General features: G+C 35.1%; 2 protein-coding genes across 7 annotated transcripts in view; both read left to right on the forward strand.

The window, feature by feature from the left end:
- adam9a (ADAM metallopeptidase domain 9a) overlaps positions 1-7980 on the forward strand; it is a 76432-nt gene extending 68452 nt beyond the window's left edge. The window contains exons 19-23 of one of the 2 annotated variants that reach the window (XM_081349763.1): positions 369-510; positions 2443-2509; positions 2995-3024; positions 5619-5686; positions 6382-7980. In XM_081349763.1, the coding sequence (XP_081205889.1) occupies positions 369-510; positions 2443-2509; positions 2995-3024; positions 5619-5686; positions 6382-6442 (368 nt within the window). In that variant the 3' untranslated portion in view covers positions 6443-7980. The remainder of the gene's footprint in view (positions 1-368; positions 511-2442; positions 2510-2994; positions 3025-5618; positions 5687-6381) is intronic. The other variant, XM_081349762.1, reaches the window with a different exon arrangement.
- Positions 7981-8570: 590 nt separating this feature from the next.
- ogdha (oxoglutarate dehydrogenase a) overlaps positions 8571-21919 on the forward strand; it is an 81474-nt gene continuing 68125 nt past the window's right edge. For all 5 annotated transcript variants that reach the window (XM_081349451.1, XM_081349447.1, XM_081349449.1 and 2 more), the window contains exons 1-2: positions 8571-8954; positions 10849-11259. In XM_081349451.1, coding sequence (XP_081205577.1) covers positions 11035-11259 — 225 coding nt within the window. In that variant the 5' untranslated portion in view covers positions 8571-8954; positions 10849-11034. The remainder of the gene's footprint in view (positions 8955-10848; positions 11260-21919) is intronic.

Raw genomic sequence — 21919 nt, forward strand, 5'->3', positions numbered from 1 at the left:
AGGTGTTTTTTCACAGAGAGCCGCTTCACAAACAGTGGGCCAGTACAGAGTTGATTTTTTTTTTTTTTTTGTCTTATTGTGCTTGAATGCCGTTAATTGCATTAAATGTTTTTAACGTGTTAAACTGAAGAAAAAAACTTTCATTTTGACAGCACTAGTGATAACCTCAAATTAAATCTCTCTCTCTCTCTCTCTCTCTCTCTCTCTCTCTCTCTCTCTCTCTCTCTCTCTCTCTCTCTCTCTCTCTCTCTCTCTCTCTCTCTCTCTCTCTCTCTCTCTCTCCCTCTCTCTCTCCCTCTCTCTCTCTCTCTCTCTCTCTCTCCCTCTCTCTCTCTCTCTCTCTCTCTCTCACTCTCACTCTCACTCAGATAAAGATACTTCCACAAGGGATGGTCTTCTTGTGTTCTTTTTCCTTGTTCTTCCTCTTTTGGCATTGGGTTTATTCGTGTTCTTCAAGAGGAATGAGCTGAAGCAACGTTTTTTCAGAAAGAAACGCTCTCAGGGTTATGAGTGAGTATAAGGAGTGATATATATATATAAATACTCAACATTTTACTGCACTGTTATGATGTCATCAACTCTGAACAAACCCAGTATGTTGTTTAAATGATAACTGATAATGAACTGTTGAATAACTGAAATTAGTGCATGCCCTAAGTTGAAAATTAAATTAAATTATTTTTTATTATTCTTAATGGTAGCTCTTTTTGAATTTCTGATCATTTGTTATGGTACTATCTGTCATGCATAATCAATAACTTAAGACAAGGTGAATAGCAAAATAATTAATTAATTAATTAAAAGGTAACTCAGTTAATAATGAATTTAAAACACTAAATTAAAATAAATAAGTAAATGTAAAATAAATACAATAAAAATAAAACACAAAAATATATATTTTAATATAAAATGAATATTTTGTTTACCTGCATGTCATGTGACCATTAACCAGCTTCAGAGAACCGTGAACATAGAAATATGTTGTTAAATTATTCATATATTCATTTTAAATTGTGAGAAGTACTTCAAGTAAATGTTTGAGGTCAAAGGGTTTGGCTCCCAATTAGAATCAAGCATTCAACAGTGCTACAGTGTAACAGCAAATATTTAAAAGGCATATCAAAAACAATTCCAATATGTCCAAAGAATTGTGATGTATTTAAAGTGCCTCTATTTTGCATGCTTTTTCGGATATTACCTTTCATGTGTGCTCAATAAATGTCGTTATTGTCTCCCAAAGAAAGAACTGATTCTGAACTGCCTGAAACGAGTTGTCAATAATTCCAGTCTTAATACCTGCACAAACCTACGTAAGATTGCAACACATTTGCATAATGCTTTTCATTGGCTGCCCTGAACAACATCTACTTTGAACCACCCTCAAACACTGTAGTTGTAGGTAAGGCCTGGAAGAGTTTGGTTTGTTGTGTCTATATGTTAAGAAGACGCTCTTTTATGCGCTGTGAAAGGAAATCCACTTAGCATGCACTTCTAAAGGATGAGGGCTCGGGCTCAAATTTATACTGTAAAACCGATGCCATCGTTACTGTTCGTTAGTCTGGCTATAGTATCACCAGACCAAGCTCAATCTTCTTTTAAGATTGAACATTAGTCTGGGGAGTCTGCTCTGTATTTTCTACTGCACAAGAGGCATGATCAACGGGCATTGTTCAAATGACTCTGTACGCAATTGGATAGTCCTTCAACCAATCAGACCAACAATCCAGGTGACGTACTTTGCAGCGAAAACTCCAGGCTTGAAACGTGTGAACAAACGTGTTGGTTTGGAGCATTGATCAGTGGTTTGCAGAAGCAGCAATGGCATCGAGCGATTTTTGCAGGTTGTGCAAAAAAAAAAAAAAAACATGAAAGTGAGTGGTATTAACACCCATTCGAGCGATTTGTTTGATTTGTAACGGAAGCAGGATAGAAGAATGTACAGGTTTCCAGCATGAGCTAAAGGGCGAAATCAAATCGCCGGCAGATCGGGCTGAGTTGACCCAGTCTAACTGTTCATACCACTGTGTATACAAGTGCTGAGGAAGCCTCTGGACACGCTGTAAGTGGTAGACCAATCACAACAAACTTTCCTTGTTTCCGTCTGACCAATCAGAGCAGGCTTACAGAAAAAAATGGTTTTAGAGTGACTGAATCCTTTATTAAACCGTTCAATACATTGTGAGAAAACAGGTATAATGTATTAGGTATATGCAATGTATATATTATGAGAAAATGTAAGTGTTTTTTTGTACCTTAGATGCAGGTAAACCTACTGTAGGAGACCTCCAAAACTAATTTAGAAACCTTAAAATAGCATAATGGGGCACTTTAAAGTTTTTTTTTTTTTTTTGATGATGATGAAATGTATTAAATTATGTTTAGTGTGTTTAATATAACCTACATTTTTTTTAATATTGATCAGCATTCTGTTTGTTTCCTCAGAGCTGACAGCAGACCGCAGGCTCCTGTGTCCCAGCGGGGAAACCCCAATCGTATAGTAAAGGATGGGGTGAGTGAGCAACACTACATTTCACTGACTAACATACTGCCGATGATTAATTCACTAAATGTAGTGCTAATGTGAATCTAACATGTTTAAATAACCTATTGTACTGTACCTTTTTGTAGTTTTTTTTTCCAGTATATGTGCCTGAGCATAACACAACTTTACAAATGCCCACTAAACGCCCGAGTAATAACAATGCAACAGAAACTTAACTAGCCAGTAAATTAGTTCATTACTGTGTGAAGAGGAAAAACAAGTTTGAAACCTTCCCAGTTAAACAAAACATTACCATTGCATTTCCAGTTCTTTCTCTTTGGAAAGAACAATTCATGGGAAGTTAACCAAGTTGAAAGAACAGGTTAATGAGAAATCGTCTGTCCTTCACATTTAACTGAAGTCATTAAATGTTATATCTCAGTTCTAAACAATAGTCTGCTGATATAAAGATAATGACCAAGCTCCTCTTTTTTCTCTCTTCTTTGATAAAGCACCAGGCTCAGTTATTGCCACCAGAGGAGGTAAATAACTGTATACAATTTATTTAAGAGGGTTTTTACTGTACTTATACTGTGGGCCATCTCTGTTGCTGTTGCATTTAAAGTACCCTTTCTGCTTCTCTGCATTGTTCCTAACCTTTCTTTCTCTCCTTACACTTTGTGTTTTGTAAGAAAGAACCATCTTGCACATTCATTTAATTAAATAATTCATTATTAAATAATTTAAATAAATTAAATAGTTCAGTATATTTCAATACATTAAATAATCATTATAGTAATAATAATAATATATTTGATTTACATCTACTTACCCTGACTTAATGTATACGTTAACAAAATGAATCTCACTTCAGCACTTCAGGATTTTTTTTTTATTTTTTTTCAGAGCTTTAATTTTTTCAGACATTAATTAATATGCAAAAGAATGTACTATACCAGGGATTCTCAACTCTGGCCTTTAAGGTCCAGTTTCCTGCAGAGTTTAGCTCCAACCGTAATCTAGCTCACCATCTTATAACTTTCTAGTAATCCTAAACATAGATATATAAATACATAGACACCTCATTGGCCACTTTGGCCCGTTGCAGCGATATGTCCGCCATTTTGGACCGGGCAAGACTGCTCTATAAACAAATACAAGTAAATGGGGAGCTGCTGTTTATCTTGACAAAAAGCACATTAACAAAAAAGGTTCGGCCTCCAATTAGTAAGAATCTCGGTAGTTAGACCTTAAATGTTATTCATTGTCATAAGGAATTGTGAAAACTCTTGCTTGTCAAACATAGATTTGGTTTATTTATTTATTTTCTGGTTAATTGTGAAGTCGTCCCTAATGCAATATCATTATATGTACATGAAATGTGCATAGTTTTTCATTGTGAAAATTGCTTTTTCTGTCTTCAACACCATAATTTTAGCTATTTGTCTTGCACCTTCAGTTCACAACACAGCTTGTTTACTTTTAAATCCTAGAAAACATAGTCTGTTGCGGCTTAAGTGAACGTAAATAGTAGAGAAAGACAAGGCATGTGTACATGCAGTAAATTGGATTCGACATTTATTATGGTGATGTGAGGATTGTTTTAAGTTCACTTAAATTAAAAGTTTTTTAAAGCCTAATAAATGTTAAAATAAAAACTGATAGCTTTCGATTACACTGTAATGTTGAATGGCTATAATTAATGTTAAAAGAAATTATTTTCATCAAGACATCAGTAGCAGTATTAGTATCAGCCTTCATTCATTTGGAGATTAACTGTGAAATTTCTATATTATAAAATATATTAAACACACACACACACACACACACGTGTGTGTGTGTGTGTGTGTGTGTGTGTGTGTGCGTGTGCGTGTGCGTGTGCGTGTGCGTGTGCGTGTGCGTGTGCGTGTGCGTGTGCGTGTGCGTGTGTGTGTGTGTTTATATACAGTACCAGTCAAAAGTTTGGAAACATTACTATTTTTAATGTTTTTGAAAGAAGTCTCTTATGCTCATCAAGCCTGCAGTTAAAAAAAAAAACAGTAATATTATGAAATATTATTACAATTTAAAATAATGGTTCTCTTTTTTAATATACTTTAAAATGTAATTTATTTTTGTGATGCAAAGCTGAATTTTCATCAGCAAGTAATCCAGTCTTTGGTGTCTTATGATCCTTCAGAAATCATTCTAATATGCTGATTTATGATCAATGTTGGAAACAGTTGTGCTGCTTAATATTTTTTTTATAACCTGAGATACTTTTTTCAGGATTATTTGATGAATAAAAAGTTAAAAAGAACTGTATTTATTTAGAATAGAAATCTTTTGTAACAATATACACTACCGTTCAAAAGTTTGGGAACAATAACTTTTTTTTTTTTTAAAGAAATTAGTACTTTAATTCAACAAGGATGCGTTGAATTGATAAAATGTGATGGTAACGATTTATATTGTTAGAAATGTTTTTATTTTGAATAAATGCTGTTTTTATGAATAAATGCTGTTAACATTTTACTCATCAATGAATCCTGAAAAAAGTATTCCAAAAATATATATTAAACAGCACAACTGTTTCCATCATTGATAATAACTGATTATCAAATCATCATATTAGAATGATTTCTGAAGGATCATAAGACACCAAAGACTGGAGTACTTGCTGATGAAAATTCAGCTTTGCATCACAAAAATAAATTACATTTTAAAATATATTAAAAAAGAGAACCATTATTTTAAATTGTAATAATATTTCATAAAATTACTGTTTTTTTTTTTGTTTTTTTTGTTTTTTTTTAACTGCAGGCTTGATGAGCATAAGAGACTTCTTTCAAAAACATTAAAAATAGTAATGTTTCCAAACTTTTGACTGGTACTGTATATGTTTTATATGTATGTGTGTGTGTGTGTATTTTCTTGTTTGTTTGTTTGTTTGTTTTAGCATTATTTATTAAAACAGAGTCCTATATGCTTAGTTTTATGTGAATTTATTTTGTTGTGATAGCTATTATGTCACTGAACTCAGACTTAACTCTGATGTTAATTAATTAAATATTATGTAGTTCAGTTCATTTATTCCTAAGTAACCCATCATGCAAATGTTTGTGCAGTAGTAACAGGAGTTTCTGTCTCTTTGCAGGTGGTTCAGACTAATAAATCAGCCTCTGTGCCATCTTACGCCACCAGACCGCCACCACCATTTGCACGGTAATAATATACAGTACAATACCGTTCAAAAGTTTGGGTTAGCACTTGGCAATTGTTTTTTTTAAAGAAATTAATACGTTTATTTATTCAGTAAGGATGCATTAATTTGACAGACATTCAGAATCTTACAAAAGATTTCTATTTCAAATATATGCTGTTCTTTTGAACTTTCTACTCATCAAAGAATCCTGAAAAAACATTTAATAATTAAGTAAAATATTAAGTCGAACAACTGTTTTTAACATTAATAATAATAAAAAAAAGATTGAACAGCAAATCAGCATTAGTAATGCCTGCTAAAAATTCATCTTTGCCATCACAGAAATAAATGATATCGTAAAATAAATAAAAATAGCAAATAGTTATTTTAAATAATAATAATTTTTCACAATATTGCTTTTTTACTGCATTTTTTTATCAAATAAATACAGCCTCGATGAGCATAAGAGACTTCTTTTGAAAACGAAAAAATCTTACTGACCCCAAACTTTTGAATGGAAGTGTAATGCTATCCAAAACATAGTGAGCTGCCTACTTAGACAGCTGTCTTTTAAAGCAGCATTCGATGGATCATCATAAGTGGCTGATTTGTATGTTCTACACATGCAGCAACATTTTGAAAGCATAATATGTTCATAAATGTTTTTAGAGAGCTTATTTCTGACCGTCACCTACCCTCTGTCCACTCTCCACAGACCACCTGCTCCTACCCAACAACTAATGCCTCAAAGACCAGCGCCTGCACCCCCAGTATAACACACAACACACAGACTGACAGTTGTATTTCTGTCTGGGATGGACAGGCCAAGTGTGAAATGTGCAGTGGGAGGAGTCAAGGAGGAATCAGGTGGTTGCTCCCCCACTTATTCTCCCCTGTCCTTCTGTAAACAGCTGTCAACTGTCAATCAAACTGAGAGACGGTCAGTGTTGCGAAAGCAACCTCTACTCGCAATACATCAGAGAGTACACGATGGGAGCGAGAGAACTATTTAGCCAATTAAACGCTTCCCACCTGTCACGTGACAAAAGATCAAGTTGGCAACTATGGCAACAGACCGATCTCCTTAAATGTTATGATTCTTATGTGCTATATAGGACCACTGCGACTTATTGCACTTCAGTAATATTCACTGTTTATTGCAGGAATGTACAGAGACCCTTTTATTATATGCTGGCTTTCCTTCCCCTCCACTTTTTGGTGCAAAATGTATTCTGTACACCACAGTCAATCATTGTTCCAAAAAATGTGTTATAAAATGTTAAGGACAAGGACAAATGCGATAAATTAGTTAATAGGCATCCCTAACATTTTACAAGGTTATCAAGTCATTAGTAATATCTAAATGGCCCGTGGTAACTGCAAATCATTCTCTTTGCACTGTGATGCATAATATTCATATTATAAATAATTTAGGTTTTGCAATACTGGAGTGCAAGGCAAGAAACAAAATACATAAAGTAATTTTATTATTTTTATCATTTGATTCATTGATCTAAAACTACTATTTTACCATTTATATATAGTTTTATTTGCATACTTTTATTTATATGTAACTTTTATAGAAAATCTATTTTTTACTTTATTTGCCAAGTGAAATTCTGTCCGCAATGAGGCAAAAATCAGGTAAACATGAATATTTGTTTTTTTGAAAATGGCTAATTCCTAAAACTTCATGATTGACACTTTTTTTTTTTTTGGTGGTGGTGGTGGTGAACATATTTTTTTTTTTTTTTGTTGCAAAATACAAACAACAGTAACAATGAAAACAAAGTCAAAGCTTTTCTCCTATCATTTTAAGGGCTACATGACTTTATGCATGATAACACACTATGCGATAAATTAAATATTTCTTCCTTTATGAAACTGATAAAAAAGAACGAAAAGACCATTTTGTCTGCATGTTTCATAGACTTCTTTCTTTGTGATGACCGTCATACCACATGGGGTACAGTATGTGTACAAAGTCATGCAAACAAACACACACAAACAACTGTAACATGTCTGTTGTAGACCACGTTTAGACAGTATCCTCACACTAGGACATTTCCATCATAGCAAAATCAGTAAGTGCCATACATTTCATGTCTGATAAGTATTATTTTACATGTGTATGATTAACTGAATGAATGATGGACACAACAACCCACCCCTCACACACTGCATTTCCATTCGAAGCAGTTGTGGATTGTTGATGTTTCATGGATAAAAGATGGACTTATTTTGGACTACCTACAGTGTAATGTGGATGATGGTTTTTGCACATGAAAATAAAAAAACACTGGTTTGTTTTTAATGATGATGTGAGGTGCATTTTAAACACAAATTTCACAGCATTCTTTTCAGTGAATCAGTGTCATGAACAACTCGGCCCAGGTGATTGAACATTTATGATGTGAATGTAAGCCAATTGCTATTGAATATAAAAAAATGTAGTCGTGAATTCTGGTGGTACCATTTAGCAGAAAATAACGATTCGAGTAATTAGTAATGTTTTGAATTAGCTTTTAATTTTTTCAATTTTGTTTTCATTTTAGTTTGTTTTAGCAATTTTGTTGTGAATTTGTAATTTCTATCGTTTATATTTCTATTTTTCTTTAATTCATTCAACTTATTTCAGTTATGTGCCAACATTTCAGATTTTTAAGCTTACATTTTTATCTATTTATTTTTTTGTCCGCTTTATTTCAATTAAATTATTTCATTTTGCTGATTTATGAAAACACAAAGAAGCTCTAAAAGACAGAGACGTGTGCGACAAAACTATATTTCCCACAATTCTCTAACGCACGAAAATGCTTTGCTCATTCATATTAGGGCAAAAGGTTTCCTGTCCTTATAATTTTAAATTGTCCATTTTACTCTAACCAAAATCACTTGATGATCACATCACGTCGGAAGTAGGAACTGATAAGAAGCGCTAGAAAACAGCATTACTTTAACAGTTAAATAGTTTTTTAAACGCGCTGCGTTTCCAGTCAAGAGATGTAAAAGATTTTGAATATTGTTTAATAGAAATGTAAATTATATTTATGATTTGCGGATGTCACGTGATGGAAGAAAAAAAACCAGATTGAAATAATCGATTCTCAGAAATCAGTTCGCGGCTTCGCGCTAAACCTAGAAGTGACGTCCTAAACGGCTGACGTTCTTCATGACGGAGCTTCTGTTCTAGTAGTGTCGACTGTCACTCTCGTGAGCAGCGCAGGGGTCAGTTGGAGCCGCTACCACCTCCGGTACACGACCAGTTTACAACAGCTGTCGGAACAAGTAAGTTTTTTTGTTTTGTGTGTCTTCCATCTGCCGTTAAAGGGAGATTTAATGACAGCGTCAGCAAAAACCGTACGAAGAGGCGCGTTCCTCATTTCATCGTTTTTAGCATGGCTGCTTGCTCTTGTTTGGTGTGGCACAAAGTTAACTGATATTTGAGGACATAAGTTGGCATTTATGCAGCAGGACACTTAACTATCCAGTTACAGAACTGCATGCCTTAACCGACCTTAATTAGCTCATTATTGTTGCTACTAGGTCAAGGTTTTGTGATTCACAAGGGAAATACGTTGGGTTTGTGTCTTTATTCATTAAACAAATACATTAAACAATAAAAAAAAATTAGCAACCTAGTAATAAGTTGAAATTGCATGAATGAACTCCAAGTGTCGGCCTCCAATTTGATGGTTAGCATGGGCTGCTAATATTTTCATAAGAACCATGTTTAGTGAAAGGACATAATGATTGACACTCCGTGTCTCCAATAGCCTTCCACTAAGCATGACTGGTGGGTGGAGTTAGGAGTCTCCGGCAAATGGCGCTCTGAAACGCCTCAGTAGGCGGGTGTAGTTGAGTGATTCATCAGTGAAAGGGAGTGGAATGTGGATGCAAGGTCAAAACATAGGCGTGTGGAGGGAGAAAAGGGTCCATGTTTATTTCAACCACATGGTCATATTAGTTTCATTTTAGCGGAAAAGGACACCGATATCCATTATTATTTTGTTAAAGTAGAGTATAGTTCAGTTTATTACAGTAACAACGGATCTGATTTATTTCTTTTGTAGGAAAGAAAGGCAATGCTTTGTCAAAATGTTAAGAAAAACTCTTCGCAAAGTTGCATATGGCATATTGTGATGAAAAATATTAAGTTAATGATGCCAGAAATGGTCGTCTAGATATAAAATAAGTCAATTGTTGTGGGGTTCAAGGGTTTGCAGCGTAACATGCATGAAATGTTATGTAGGCTAATGTTTTTTACACATGTGGTTTACTATCAAATCAATCAAAATGTGACTTATAAATAACATGATTTTGCATATCAGATTGCCATGTTAATAATTCAATCTTTTTTTTTTTTACCAGCAAATAGTTTGTAGTATGTTATGAGGGTGATTAAAATAGACTCACCTTTGACCCCCATTTCTCTGTGTGCATTAGTAAAGATGTTCATTTCTATTTGCAACAAAAGAGGTTAAGTAACCAGCATCAAAAGTTTTTGTAACCTCATTACATCAGTGTTATGCGAGTTAGGCTCCTGTTGATTGGCAAAGCAGCAGTTGGGTGAAAAATAAATTCAAACTTCACTTAATTTTTTCATCATTCGATAAACACTACGTATAGTTATGATTGCTAAACATCCAGGATATGCACACATAAGGACCATTTTAAACAATAAACTGACACAAATACATATAAATATGTGTCATTCAACATACAATAACTTTGAACGGTCCTTCTACTCCAAACACTGGGTCTGTACCTCCGACTACGTCACGCGTGACCTTTCAAACGTGATGACGTTCTCAAAAATAAGGTTCTTTTGGAGCTCTTATCATAAGCTTGACTATCTCTTTGACCTTTGTCTGGGCTCTGGAGGTGACCATTGTGCCATGGAAAGTACTAAACTGCATAAACAGATATGAAAGATTACGTTCTTAGCGCGGTATGAATTTTTTTTGTCTTGATGATGATTGCAGCTACTGTTGTACTTATAATATATAAACTGTTTGTTTAGCTTTTGCACTAAAAATCTCATTAAAACCTCCATGTCATACCTAGGGTAGAAACTTCCTAACAGCATAGGAATATCTATCAAATCTATTTGTCTTTAAATTGCTGAGATAAACTGCACATTTTAATGCTCCTCTGATTGACTTTTCTGTTTTTCTTCCAGAGTGCAAAACGCCAATAGGAGTATAAAGTTTCAAGGGCTTTTGGAACGTGTCCATTCTTCCCCAGGAAATTAAAACACATTTTCCGTTTTGGGCTAAAGAAGGAGGTGACACTTCTCTTTTCTGTTGTGGCACTGGGGACATCCAGGAACTCGTGAGTGTGGGTGGTGTTCGTTCAATAGACTGCGATGCACCGCTTAAGGACTTGTGCGGCACGGCTCCGGCCAATCACTGCCTCTCAGACTGCTAAAAATCTATCACAGCAGAGGCCAGCATCCACCCCTAGGACGTTTCAGCCATTCAGGTGCTACACTGCACCAGTGGCCGCAGAGCCGTTTCTGAATGGAACGAGCTCCAACTATGTCGAGGAGATGTACTATGCATGGTTGGAGAATCCCAAGAGTGTGCACAAGGTAAGAGGCAGAGGATGTGCTTTTGGATGATGTGAAGAGACCTCTCTGTTGTCTTGTCCATTCTCAAACTAAAGTTTTGGGTCTTGGGTGTTTGCATAAAAATGCCACAAAAAAAAAATCTTAATCCAGGTATACACTGAATTTCCATCTGTCCACAGATGCTGAGTAGCAACTTGTGTGTCTTAGATCACATTACTGGGATCCCTGGTTGTATTTTTAGAGCAGTCATGGGAGTGTGTCGGTTCCAGGACATACTGACACACAGCTGATTCATTATGGGCATTTAGTTGTTCTAACCCTCTGCACTTCTTATGAGGTTTTATGTAATAAACCTCAGTTATAATAACCACCAAGCTCCACCAAGTTCAAAAGTGAGTACAAGGTCCAGACTCCAGAGTATCTTGGGTTAATGTTTTGCTCACTGTCCTGTGGATGGATATTTCCGACCATCCCTCAGGCAATTTGTTTTGGCCATCTAGATCAGATATTTTCTTCAGATTTTGAAGGAAGGGTACAGCCCCACCAGTTGCTACGTTGCTATGGTTTCTTGATCTGAATTCCCCCACTTTACTTTATTCAGTGTAATGGTTGCTAACCTTAAACTGCCTTTTAAGCATAAATATCAAATTATTGTTTGCACTTAATAAGACTAAGAAAAAACTGTCATTTATTTTTGTTATTTATACTGTTTTTATTTCTATGTTCAATTTCTAGAAAGGAGTTAAATTAGGAGGTCACACAGCCTCAGTCAGAAGTTCTGGAAGCTCATAATTCATGTACAGTAAGGTCTGAAGAGACTCTTGTGAAATCATACAGGAGAAAAGCCAGTCAGTTGAGTTTGTGGCAAAACCTTTTACAGTGCTGGTATATTGTCATCTTTCAATGCATTTGATAAATTATAGTCAAGTCAAGTCATCTTCATTTATATAGCGCTTTTAACAATGTAGATTGTTTCAAAGCAGCTTTACAGAGATAAACGTATAATTTATGGTAACAGAGATTGTTTTGGCTTTATAGCGGTTCTTTAGTAAAGTTATTTTCCAGCTAAGGTTAGTTATGATTGATTCGCTTCCGTCGCAATAATCATTTGTTATTAAATCTGGGGCCGCTAAGACGACACAATTCTCTCTACATAGACTTTAAACGCGATCCTGTGAGAAACGCTGATGGCATTAAGAATTAATGCCATGTGAAACGTGAAGTTCACATGCGCATTAAGAATTGGTTCTATAGTTATGTGCATTTGAATATATGTACGCAGGTTTGTGATTCCCTACAAACCAAGCCTAAACAAAGTACTGGTGTTTCCTTATAATTTTTGATACAGAATTTTATTTTATTTTATCAATTCGGGGTAGATACGCGAATTGAGTTTCCCGACAACGCTTTATCTGTAGAGTGGTAAAGGGATCCTCCATAGGAAGAGACTAGTTGGCACTTCAGCACTGAGTTGTCATCGGGTCCAGGCGAAGGTCTTTCATCAGATCTGGGTACGGCCTGGATCCGGCAGGCTGCGGGAAAACCTCGGAATAAACAATACTCATAAAGTAGAAATGAAATGACATTCATTACAAGATTATTAGTTAAAACATTTCAAAATGCACTTGCAGACTATTTTTCCAGTCATTAATTTTGTCATTGACGATTTCTATAAAATATTGTGCAAAAATCTTGTCGCGTTCTCGTGAACCCAATCTCAATGTATCCCAAAATTATATGTATTTTTTAAAAATGCTGGCATACCAGTGTGTAGCTGAAACAATTGCTGCATCTTTTCAATGGCAACGACCAGCAATATGAAATGTTTTGAGAGGGAACCTTTGTTAACCGCATTCCCTTCTTACTAGTGTTTATAACTTTAAAACAACAAAAATAACCCCACAAAACTTACTCTCTTTAACATTGCAAATATCATGCAGTGACCTATTATGACAGACCCCACAGAATCCAGTGGACAAATGGAACAATGTTGAATGTCACGGGGTTTGTCTCAATCAGCTTCAGAGGTCATGAATCAGTATATCGTTTACACGAATTTGGGCACTGGTAAGGACTGTAAGGACCCTGGTTCACTACACATTGTGACACTGGTGATTACTCTATTTCCGGCGACATGGCAATGTCCTCATTGTACAACATCACAACTGGTATTCATGAATAACAGCAGAACTGGGATCTTTCTGACATTAGTTTTAATGTTATTTAAAGTGCATTAGTGTTTTCCAAAGTTACTAGCCACTCAGCATTTTCACTGGCCACAATTTTGACATCAATAGCATGGGGAAAACCTGTCATATAGATATTTTTAATATTATCTCATAATTTGGCAGCAGGTATATTAGGCTGCTGTCACTTTAAGACCTGACGCGCAGATCCATTATACTGTTACACATGCGTTTTCTTTCTCAATTGTTTGTTCACTTAAAACATAACTGACTGTGTTTACGGGAGTACTCACCCAAGACCGGCATTTTGAGATTTATTTTGTGTGTATTTGACTGTTTAAGCACAATAAGCAATGAAAAAGAACAAAATTTAATACTGAGAGAGGTGGCTTTACACACACACTTGGGTGTGAGCACAAAATGAGTAAAATTATGTGCAATACACGCAATCCCATGGCGAAATTCAAGCCCTGTAACACTGGTTTGGTCACTGAACATGTTTTTTTTAGGTAAATGTTTTTGAGTCTTTCCGTGGTTTAAACACTGATTGAGCGATTACATGTGACATAATACAGATTTTGGTAAGTTGTACTCTTTCTTTTAACATACCTTCAGATGTTCATTCATGTTATTTTGCGCTGTAACTGGTATTAAAGCAGAGGAGATGATCAGTTCACGTGCACTGGCGCTTCTCTTAAATTGAGCTGCACTACAGCGATCTTTCACATCATATTAAACGGCGTGAAATCTGTATTTATTTTTTACATTTCTTAATAAAATGGACTTAATTTGAAATCTAAAACTTTGTGCTTTACTTTTGATATGAAACAAAGATGCGTGCTACAATGTTGTTCATTCATCAACTGAAAACACGATAGACTAATCGATTCTTGGGATGTAAGAATCGATATTGGATCGTACAAATGAATCGATTAAAATTAAGATGCTATTTTTTCTATTTATATATCGTGCAGTCATACTTGAAGTGCACACACAAATATTTAGGGACACAGCAACTTGTCAACACTGCCCCTCGAATCACTACTTTATATTACTCCGTAACAAGGTGGTAACATTGCTATTAAAACTCACAGCTTCATCGTTAGTAGAGAGACAAAGTAAAGATGCAGGTAATACACGGTCGTTCCTACTGTATGTTTCCAGGGTCCTGTGTTCCCCAGATTTAAATATTTTTTTCTTGTTAGTGTTTGTTATTAATATGTACATTAGGGGTTTATGTTACATCCCTGGTGTGTTTAAATGTTTATAGCATTATTTTAGTGTTACATGAGTTACCATGGTGGAGTTTTGTATTTGTGTGAATGACTCTGTACCTTCTATAATATATATCTCAGCTTGTGGAAAGGCTACTTTAGCATGTGTTATTATGGTGGTTATCAGTATAATATTCAGGTGGAATATTAATATTATATCAGTTAATAAAATATACAGTTTTTAAATGGTTACCATTCAGTCCCATAAAACCAAAAATTATGCTATCATGCTTTTTTTTTATGGTGAACTGACTTTAAAAAAAAAAAAAAAAAATTTATACAGCTTGGTAACCTGATAAAAAAAATTTCCCAAGCTCTGTATTTTTGTGGGAACTCGTCAAATGGGGTTTCTGTTTCCCTGCATTGCCGCATGGCTCTCAATATACAGTAACAGGCCTAGACTTGAGGGAACTAAGCAAATGGTTTTAGTAATGGAATCACAAAAGATCATAGCTTACTTTAAGTTATGGTTAGTATTGGAAGGGTTTTTTTTTTGTTTTTTGATGATGATGATGATGATGATGATGATGATGATAATGATGATGATGAGTGGGCCCTGGGAAAATGAGTCTTGACCTTTTGAAAGTATGTTCACACTTGGCATGTTTGATTTGATTAAAATGAACCCTGCTCTGTTAGTTAGTGCGGTTCATTTGAATAAGTGTGAACGCTGCCATCTGAACCCTGGAGATGATGGGTCTCGGTCCACGTCCAAAAGAACTCTGGTGAGGTTTGAATGATATATGAATGCAGCCCGGTCCAAAGACATGTAAACAAACCAAAAACAGGAAGATGAGACCCTAAAAAGGACAGAATGCTCACACATAGGCCTACCTGTTTATTCTCGTCAGAGTTGCGATGTCACCCATCAGAGTTAGGTATAGGCAGTAGTGAGGGGCGGATCGATCTTGAAGTATCGATACTTCGATACTGACGTGATATCAAAAAGGATCGATCCTCACATAAAAATATCGATCCAAATGGGTGTTTTTTTTACCAGTATTTTTTTTATTAATTTAGCACACAATTCAGTGCGTAAAATAAGCTTCTAAGTGGAAAAATAAGTGAATGTTAGCGGATAATTGTGTAGGATAGAACTTTTTCTCCTAGTCATCTAGATACAAGACGAAACCAATCAATCACAGAGAGCGTTCGATGCTGGTGCTTCGCTGAGCTCACAGGCCCAGTGCGTTTGGGAAACGAAGCCTTGCTTAGATGACAGAGAAACAATCGGGAGTTATTTCGCAATAAACAAGCCAAACGTGTACATAACGGTTCAAAATGTTGACGTCAGTAAGTTTTTTTTATTTTTTTTATGAAATTAATATTTTTATTCAACAAGGATCGATGCATTAAATTGATCAAAAGTGACAGTCAAGGGTTTTACACTTAAAAAAAAATCTACTTCATATAAATTGTTCTTTCAACTTTGTTCATCAAATAATTCTGCATAAAATGTATCTTGGTTTCCACAAAAATATGAAACTGTTTTCAACATTGATAATAATAAATGTTTCCTGAGCAGCAAATCAGCATATTAAAATGAAATATCATCATGACTGGAGTAAGGATGCCGAAAATTCAGCTTTGATCACATGAATAAATTATAGTTTACTATGGCATAGAAAACAGATAGCCTATGTTAAATTGTAATATTACAGTTTTTACTGTATTTTGATCAAATAAATGCAGAAGAGAATTAAAAATCTTACAGACCCCAAACTTTTGAACAGTAGGCTAGTACTAGTAGGCTAGTACTATAATTAGGGTAGTTTTGTAAAAGTCACTGACTAATTACAGGCGAGTTGAGAGCACAAATCACAAAATATTTAGGCCTAGTAGTCATGAAAATGTATTCAGATTTAGCATATTAATGATGCATTCACCTCATAAATCATGACACACTGCTCTAGCACAGGAAAGTGCATACAAGTTAATGTGCATGCTTTTAAAATGAAAAAGTATTGGTATCGATATCGGCGATACTGGCCCTGTATTTACTTGGTATCGGATCGGTACCGAAATTTGCAGTATCGCCCATCACTAATAGGCAGAACCGCGTCTCCTCGCGGCAGATATTGGTTTGTGTGTGTGACGGAGGGATTCCTGCCGCCATTTTTGACTCCTTTACACATTTTATAAGCTCTTCACAAGTTCTCAGTTGGTCAAAATACCATTATATGTAAGCTACGCACATACGAGCGCATTTATCCCAGCACACAGCATTGTTTCAGATGTTCAGTAGATCTCAAAATAGCCAATAAAAGCCGACCAATCAGGCTGTGAACGTATCCCTATGTCTTTAGGTTCGGTATCTTTAGGTTGGATGATAAAAATGCCAATCTAAACGCTAAGTGGACAAGAACTAAATGTTTTGGGTTTTTTTTAGTCCGGATCAATCGAATCGAACTGCAAGTGTGAACGCAACCTTAGTTAATGTGTGTTAACAGACCATTGAACTGGGGTCCCTGGAAATACTCTATCTCTATCTCTCTCTGGATAATTTATTCAAATAAATGAAGTCTTATCACACTACTTTATCTCCGTTTCTGATTTAAAGCTAGATCTAACGAGTCATGACTGACAAAAATAACTGTCTTTTTTTTTTTTTTTACCCTTCCAATTAAATGGAAGCTGCAAATAACAGCTTTAACTTTGTAGTGTTGGCAAGTGACCATGGTATAAGCAAGATAATCCACGGCTATGTGTGCATTAAGTAAGGAATAATTGACGACAGGCCGTTGAATTATTAGAAAAATAATGCACACCTCGGGTGTGCATAATTTTTCTAATAATTCAACGGCCTGAAGTCAATTATTCCGCTTATACTACAGTTACCACACCTCGAAACATTGTTCAGATTATGTATTTCAAGACGTTTGTAAAGTTTTTGTCATTAAAACGCTCTTGTATGTAGGACTAATTTCTTACGCATCTAATCCAATGCCTCCGTTGCTAATTCCAAAACGTCATTTTAGAGTTAGTAACGGAGGTTTGAGCCACTGATAGCAGACTAATGCTGGGGACACACGACTAGCTGACACATTCTCTGACTGTTTTCATCGCAGCATATTTTAAACACCGATTTTGAACACAGACTGAATGCGCTGAACATGCGTTTGGGCATGATCAGTCATCAAATTACATTCATAACCGGCCTTAAAGTGTGTCCTCGGCTCGGCTTTATGCAGTTATTAGGGAGAGATGTTGCAATAATGAGACAGAAAAGCATGTGCGTCAATATTATTTATTTATTAATTCAATTCGTTTTAATTAATTCGTTCATTCTTTTTTTTCTATTATTGACAGATGACAGTAGACTATGGAAGGCATTTTCTGCCAAATTTAAATAAATAAATTAAATGATTAAAATTAAAATTAAAACCAGATTAACAATTTCATTACAGAAAACAGTACACAAAAAATGTGACAAAATTGAGAATGAAATTAAATGATTTCATTTTCACATCATTATCCCTGTCAAATTGAAAAATAAAATGCAATTGGTGATTTCACATTTCATTTCCACTACAGTCTCGAGGCAAGACTGCCAATATTAAAATGAAAAGCCAAACGTGAAAAAGAAACTACAAATACAGTTTTTACAATGCTCTTTAGTAACGCTCACGCAATAATAGTGACACAAATGTAAATTTTCGTTTTCATTTTAATTCCCCTTTTATTTCACAGTTTTCATTTTCGTTTTCATTTTCAAAGACAACCTGCATGCAAATAATATGTTAATGAGTGGGTGTGGCTTATTCTAGTAACGGCGCTGAGACACCCTTCTACAGCGTAGAGGCTTCGGCGTAGGTCCGACGCAGAAGTATGAAACAGGCTTAAGTCATCGTCCCGTGTGCATGAGTTGAATGTGTGAAACGAAATTATTTAAATGTGATTATATTGTAATCGAGACGACGAGATATGGCGAAATCTGTTAGTGAGCTTTTGCGGGAAGCTGCCGCAGCATTAGAACATGGAAACAACCAGCCTGACCATGTTAGTTATAGTGTTAGACTCGCTAGACCATAATCGACGATGAGGTTCATTCATGTATTAGGCTGTTTTAGAAATTCAACTATTTGGGTGTACAGAAGTCTTAGTAACACAATTTCTACAACAATTATAGCCAGACATTAATACCCAATGGCTTTAACCGAGAACCTCGGCCAATGTTTCATATTCGCGTCGTGCCTAACAACGTCCTTCAGCCGTTACTAGAATAAGCCACACCCACTCATTAACATATAATTTGCATGCAGGTTGTCTTTGAAAATGAAAACGAAAATGAAAACTGTGAAATAAAAGAGGAATTAAAATGAAAACGAAAATTTACATTTGTATTTGAATTGTGTCACTATTATTGCGTGAGCGTTACTAAAGAGCATTGTAAAAACTGTATTTGTAGTTTCTTTTTCACGTTTGGCTTTTCATTTTAATATTGGCAGTCTTGCCTTGAGACTGTAGTGGAAATGAAATGTGAAATCACCAATTGCATTTTATTTTTCAATTTGACAGGGATAATGCTGTGAAAATGAAATCATTTAATTTCATTCTCAATTTTGTCACATTTTTTGCGTACTGTTTTCTGTAATGAAATTGTTAATCTGGTTTTAATTTTCATTTTAATCATTTAATTTATTTATTTAAATTTGGCAGAAAATGCCTTCCATAGTAGACTAGCCAAATAAAATAAAAAAAAGCCTTTTTTAACAAGTAAGGCCTATCAATAATTATTTATTTGTTATATTATCTGCAATAAAACTCCATGCTGCAGGACTATCCATTTATATTCAGTTTAATTTTCTATTGATTATAGATAGGAATATACTTTATTTATTAAAATTAAACTGAATATAAATGGATAGTCCTGCAGCACGGATTTTTATTGCAGATAATATAACAAATAAATAATTATTGATAGGCCTTACTTGTTAAAAGGCTTTTTTTTTTTTTTTTTTGGCTAGTCTACTGTCAGTTTAATTTTCTAGTGATTATAGATAGGAATATACTTTATTTATTAAAATTAAACTGCATGTTTCCATTGATTGTGAAGCTAGACATTGAAAATTGTTTTTCTTGTTATGAATTGTATGCTATTTTCCGTTATTACAGTTAACTACGCGAAGTGATATGGAACTGTAATGCGGTCAAGACCTGCCTGAAACTACTTTAGCTGTGCGTTTCCCTGAAAATAATGCACACCTTAGAACGTTCGTCAACCAATCAGATTCAAGCATTCAACGGCCCTGTAGTATAAACTATTTTAATGAGTTTTGCATCTGGTAGTTGTTTGCCTCCACTTTGTGCTTTAAAATCATGTAATGCACACCTAGCTGTTGATGATCCCTTACATGATACGTTTCAGCAAGTTATACTGAATAATAGACTGAAAGCTCGATCTTGGGATTTAAGAATCAACATCAGTTCATCAAAATGAAGATTAATTGGTACAGTATCTCACAAAAGTGAGTATACCCCTGTATACTGTATTGTCAACCCAGTCCTATTCTAGTTATGCTCACCTCTGGTATATGTAATATGCTGTATATGGCCCTTTCAACATTTCCACCATCTTCGTGTAGCATTTTCAACCATCTTTGTGTAGCATTTAAATCTATACCTCAAAATCACGAAATCAGAATCACTTTTGTACCTTTAACAACGATTAATTATAATTAATTTATTCAGTTAGGCTTTGCAGTGTTAGTTAAATCAAACTGGTGTATTTATCGAACTCTTGTTATCGTTTTATCGGGGAGAATTATATCACGAAAATTATCGTTTTATCGCCCAGCCCTATTCTAGAATGATTAATTCTTTCCAAATAAAGCTATTCAAGTCTTCTAGTGAAATTGTTTTCATATTTCAATATATATCGCAGAAAAACTAAATATCGCAATGTCAGTTTTTTTTCCCAATATAGAGGAGTCAACGCCCACTTGCTATTGCAAGTGAGTAAGTGTTTTGAAAACATCCATATAAAACCATCATTTACAAACAAAGCGGTTTGTGATGCAGATATGGTGCAATGATGAAGGCCCATTCGTCCAGCTCTGGAGGCAGTCGTGTGCAAATATGTTTGTGTGATATCACAGATTCCGCAATATTAAACCGAGACATTTTTGGAGCTTGATTAAAATGCTTTGTTTATGAAGAGGACGTTTTAAGCCATGAAACTTGCAGGATGTTGTTGGATTACAAATTTATTAAATGTTTAATTTAGTTTGCAACAGTAAAATGTGAGTACATTGAAGTTAGCGTTTAAGGTTGAGATAATGATTCTGCTCAGCAAAGTTGCAATACCTGTTTTTAAGTCACCTTTTGTCGTTAATGGCTCGAGCCAGTAGCCCCAAGATGCACCTTTTGTCTTTAATGGCTCTGGGATGGCCCTTGGAACCAGAGTTCCTGGCCAGTATCAGCATTTGAATAGGTATGCTGATTAGATTAAGACTGGTAACACGCTGGAGTCTGGGGCTGGTTCCTTAACCTGTAGCCTATACTCATTTACATGCTTTGTTTGAATTTGTCTCCACCTTCAAAAGTCCCTCCTCCTAAAATGCCTATAAGATACCATGTAAAGTTCCCTTGGTTAGATTTTGGAAGAACTACAGCCATGTCAACGCGAAGTCCTCAATAAAGAATAACTTCATGAATGTGAACCCAATTTCTCCTGGTTCTTGCTTTGAAGAAAGAAAAACTTTACAACAATGTTTTAATGGTACAAAGATATTTATATGTCAAAAGATAAAGACAAATTTGATTTCTCATGTCATGACCCCTTTAACTGTCTTGAACTGTCTTTGAATGGTTGACATCCAGACTATATTCTATTGGTGAGGCTTTTAAACACACAAAGTAGCAACCTGACTCTGTCCTAATTGTGGGGGTTATTTTAATGATAAATGTATGTGCTTTCAAATATAGAAAAAAAATGTAGTATTAATCCAGCTGTTTCTAGTTTTCTCAAGCCACATAATTTGAAGTCTGATGAGTTACTCATTGAAATGTCTCTTGTCCCTGACCGAGTAGAAGTGCCAGTGATGCTTGCCTTGGCCAGCACCAGCATTATCTGACATGTTTTGACAAAATAAATCCCACAGATGTTTAATTTGGTAAAAATGAACCAAGAGTTTTGTTTTTCTTCACACTGTTTTAAAACATATTGGAAAAGGACAGTCACAGTGGATCAGTCCAGAATTATACCATGTTAAAGGGTTC

This window comes from Scardinius erythrophthalmus, assembly GCF_964197995.2.
Source record: "Scardinius erythrophthalmus genome assembly, chromosome: 20".
In the NCBI taxonomy this organism is placed as follows: domain Eukaryota; kingdom Metazoa; phylum Chordata; class Actinopteri; order Cypriniformes; family Leuciscidae; genus Scardinius; species Scardinius erythrophthalmus.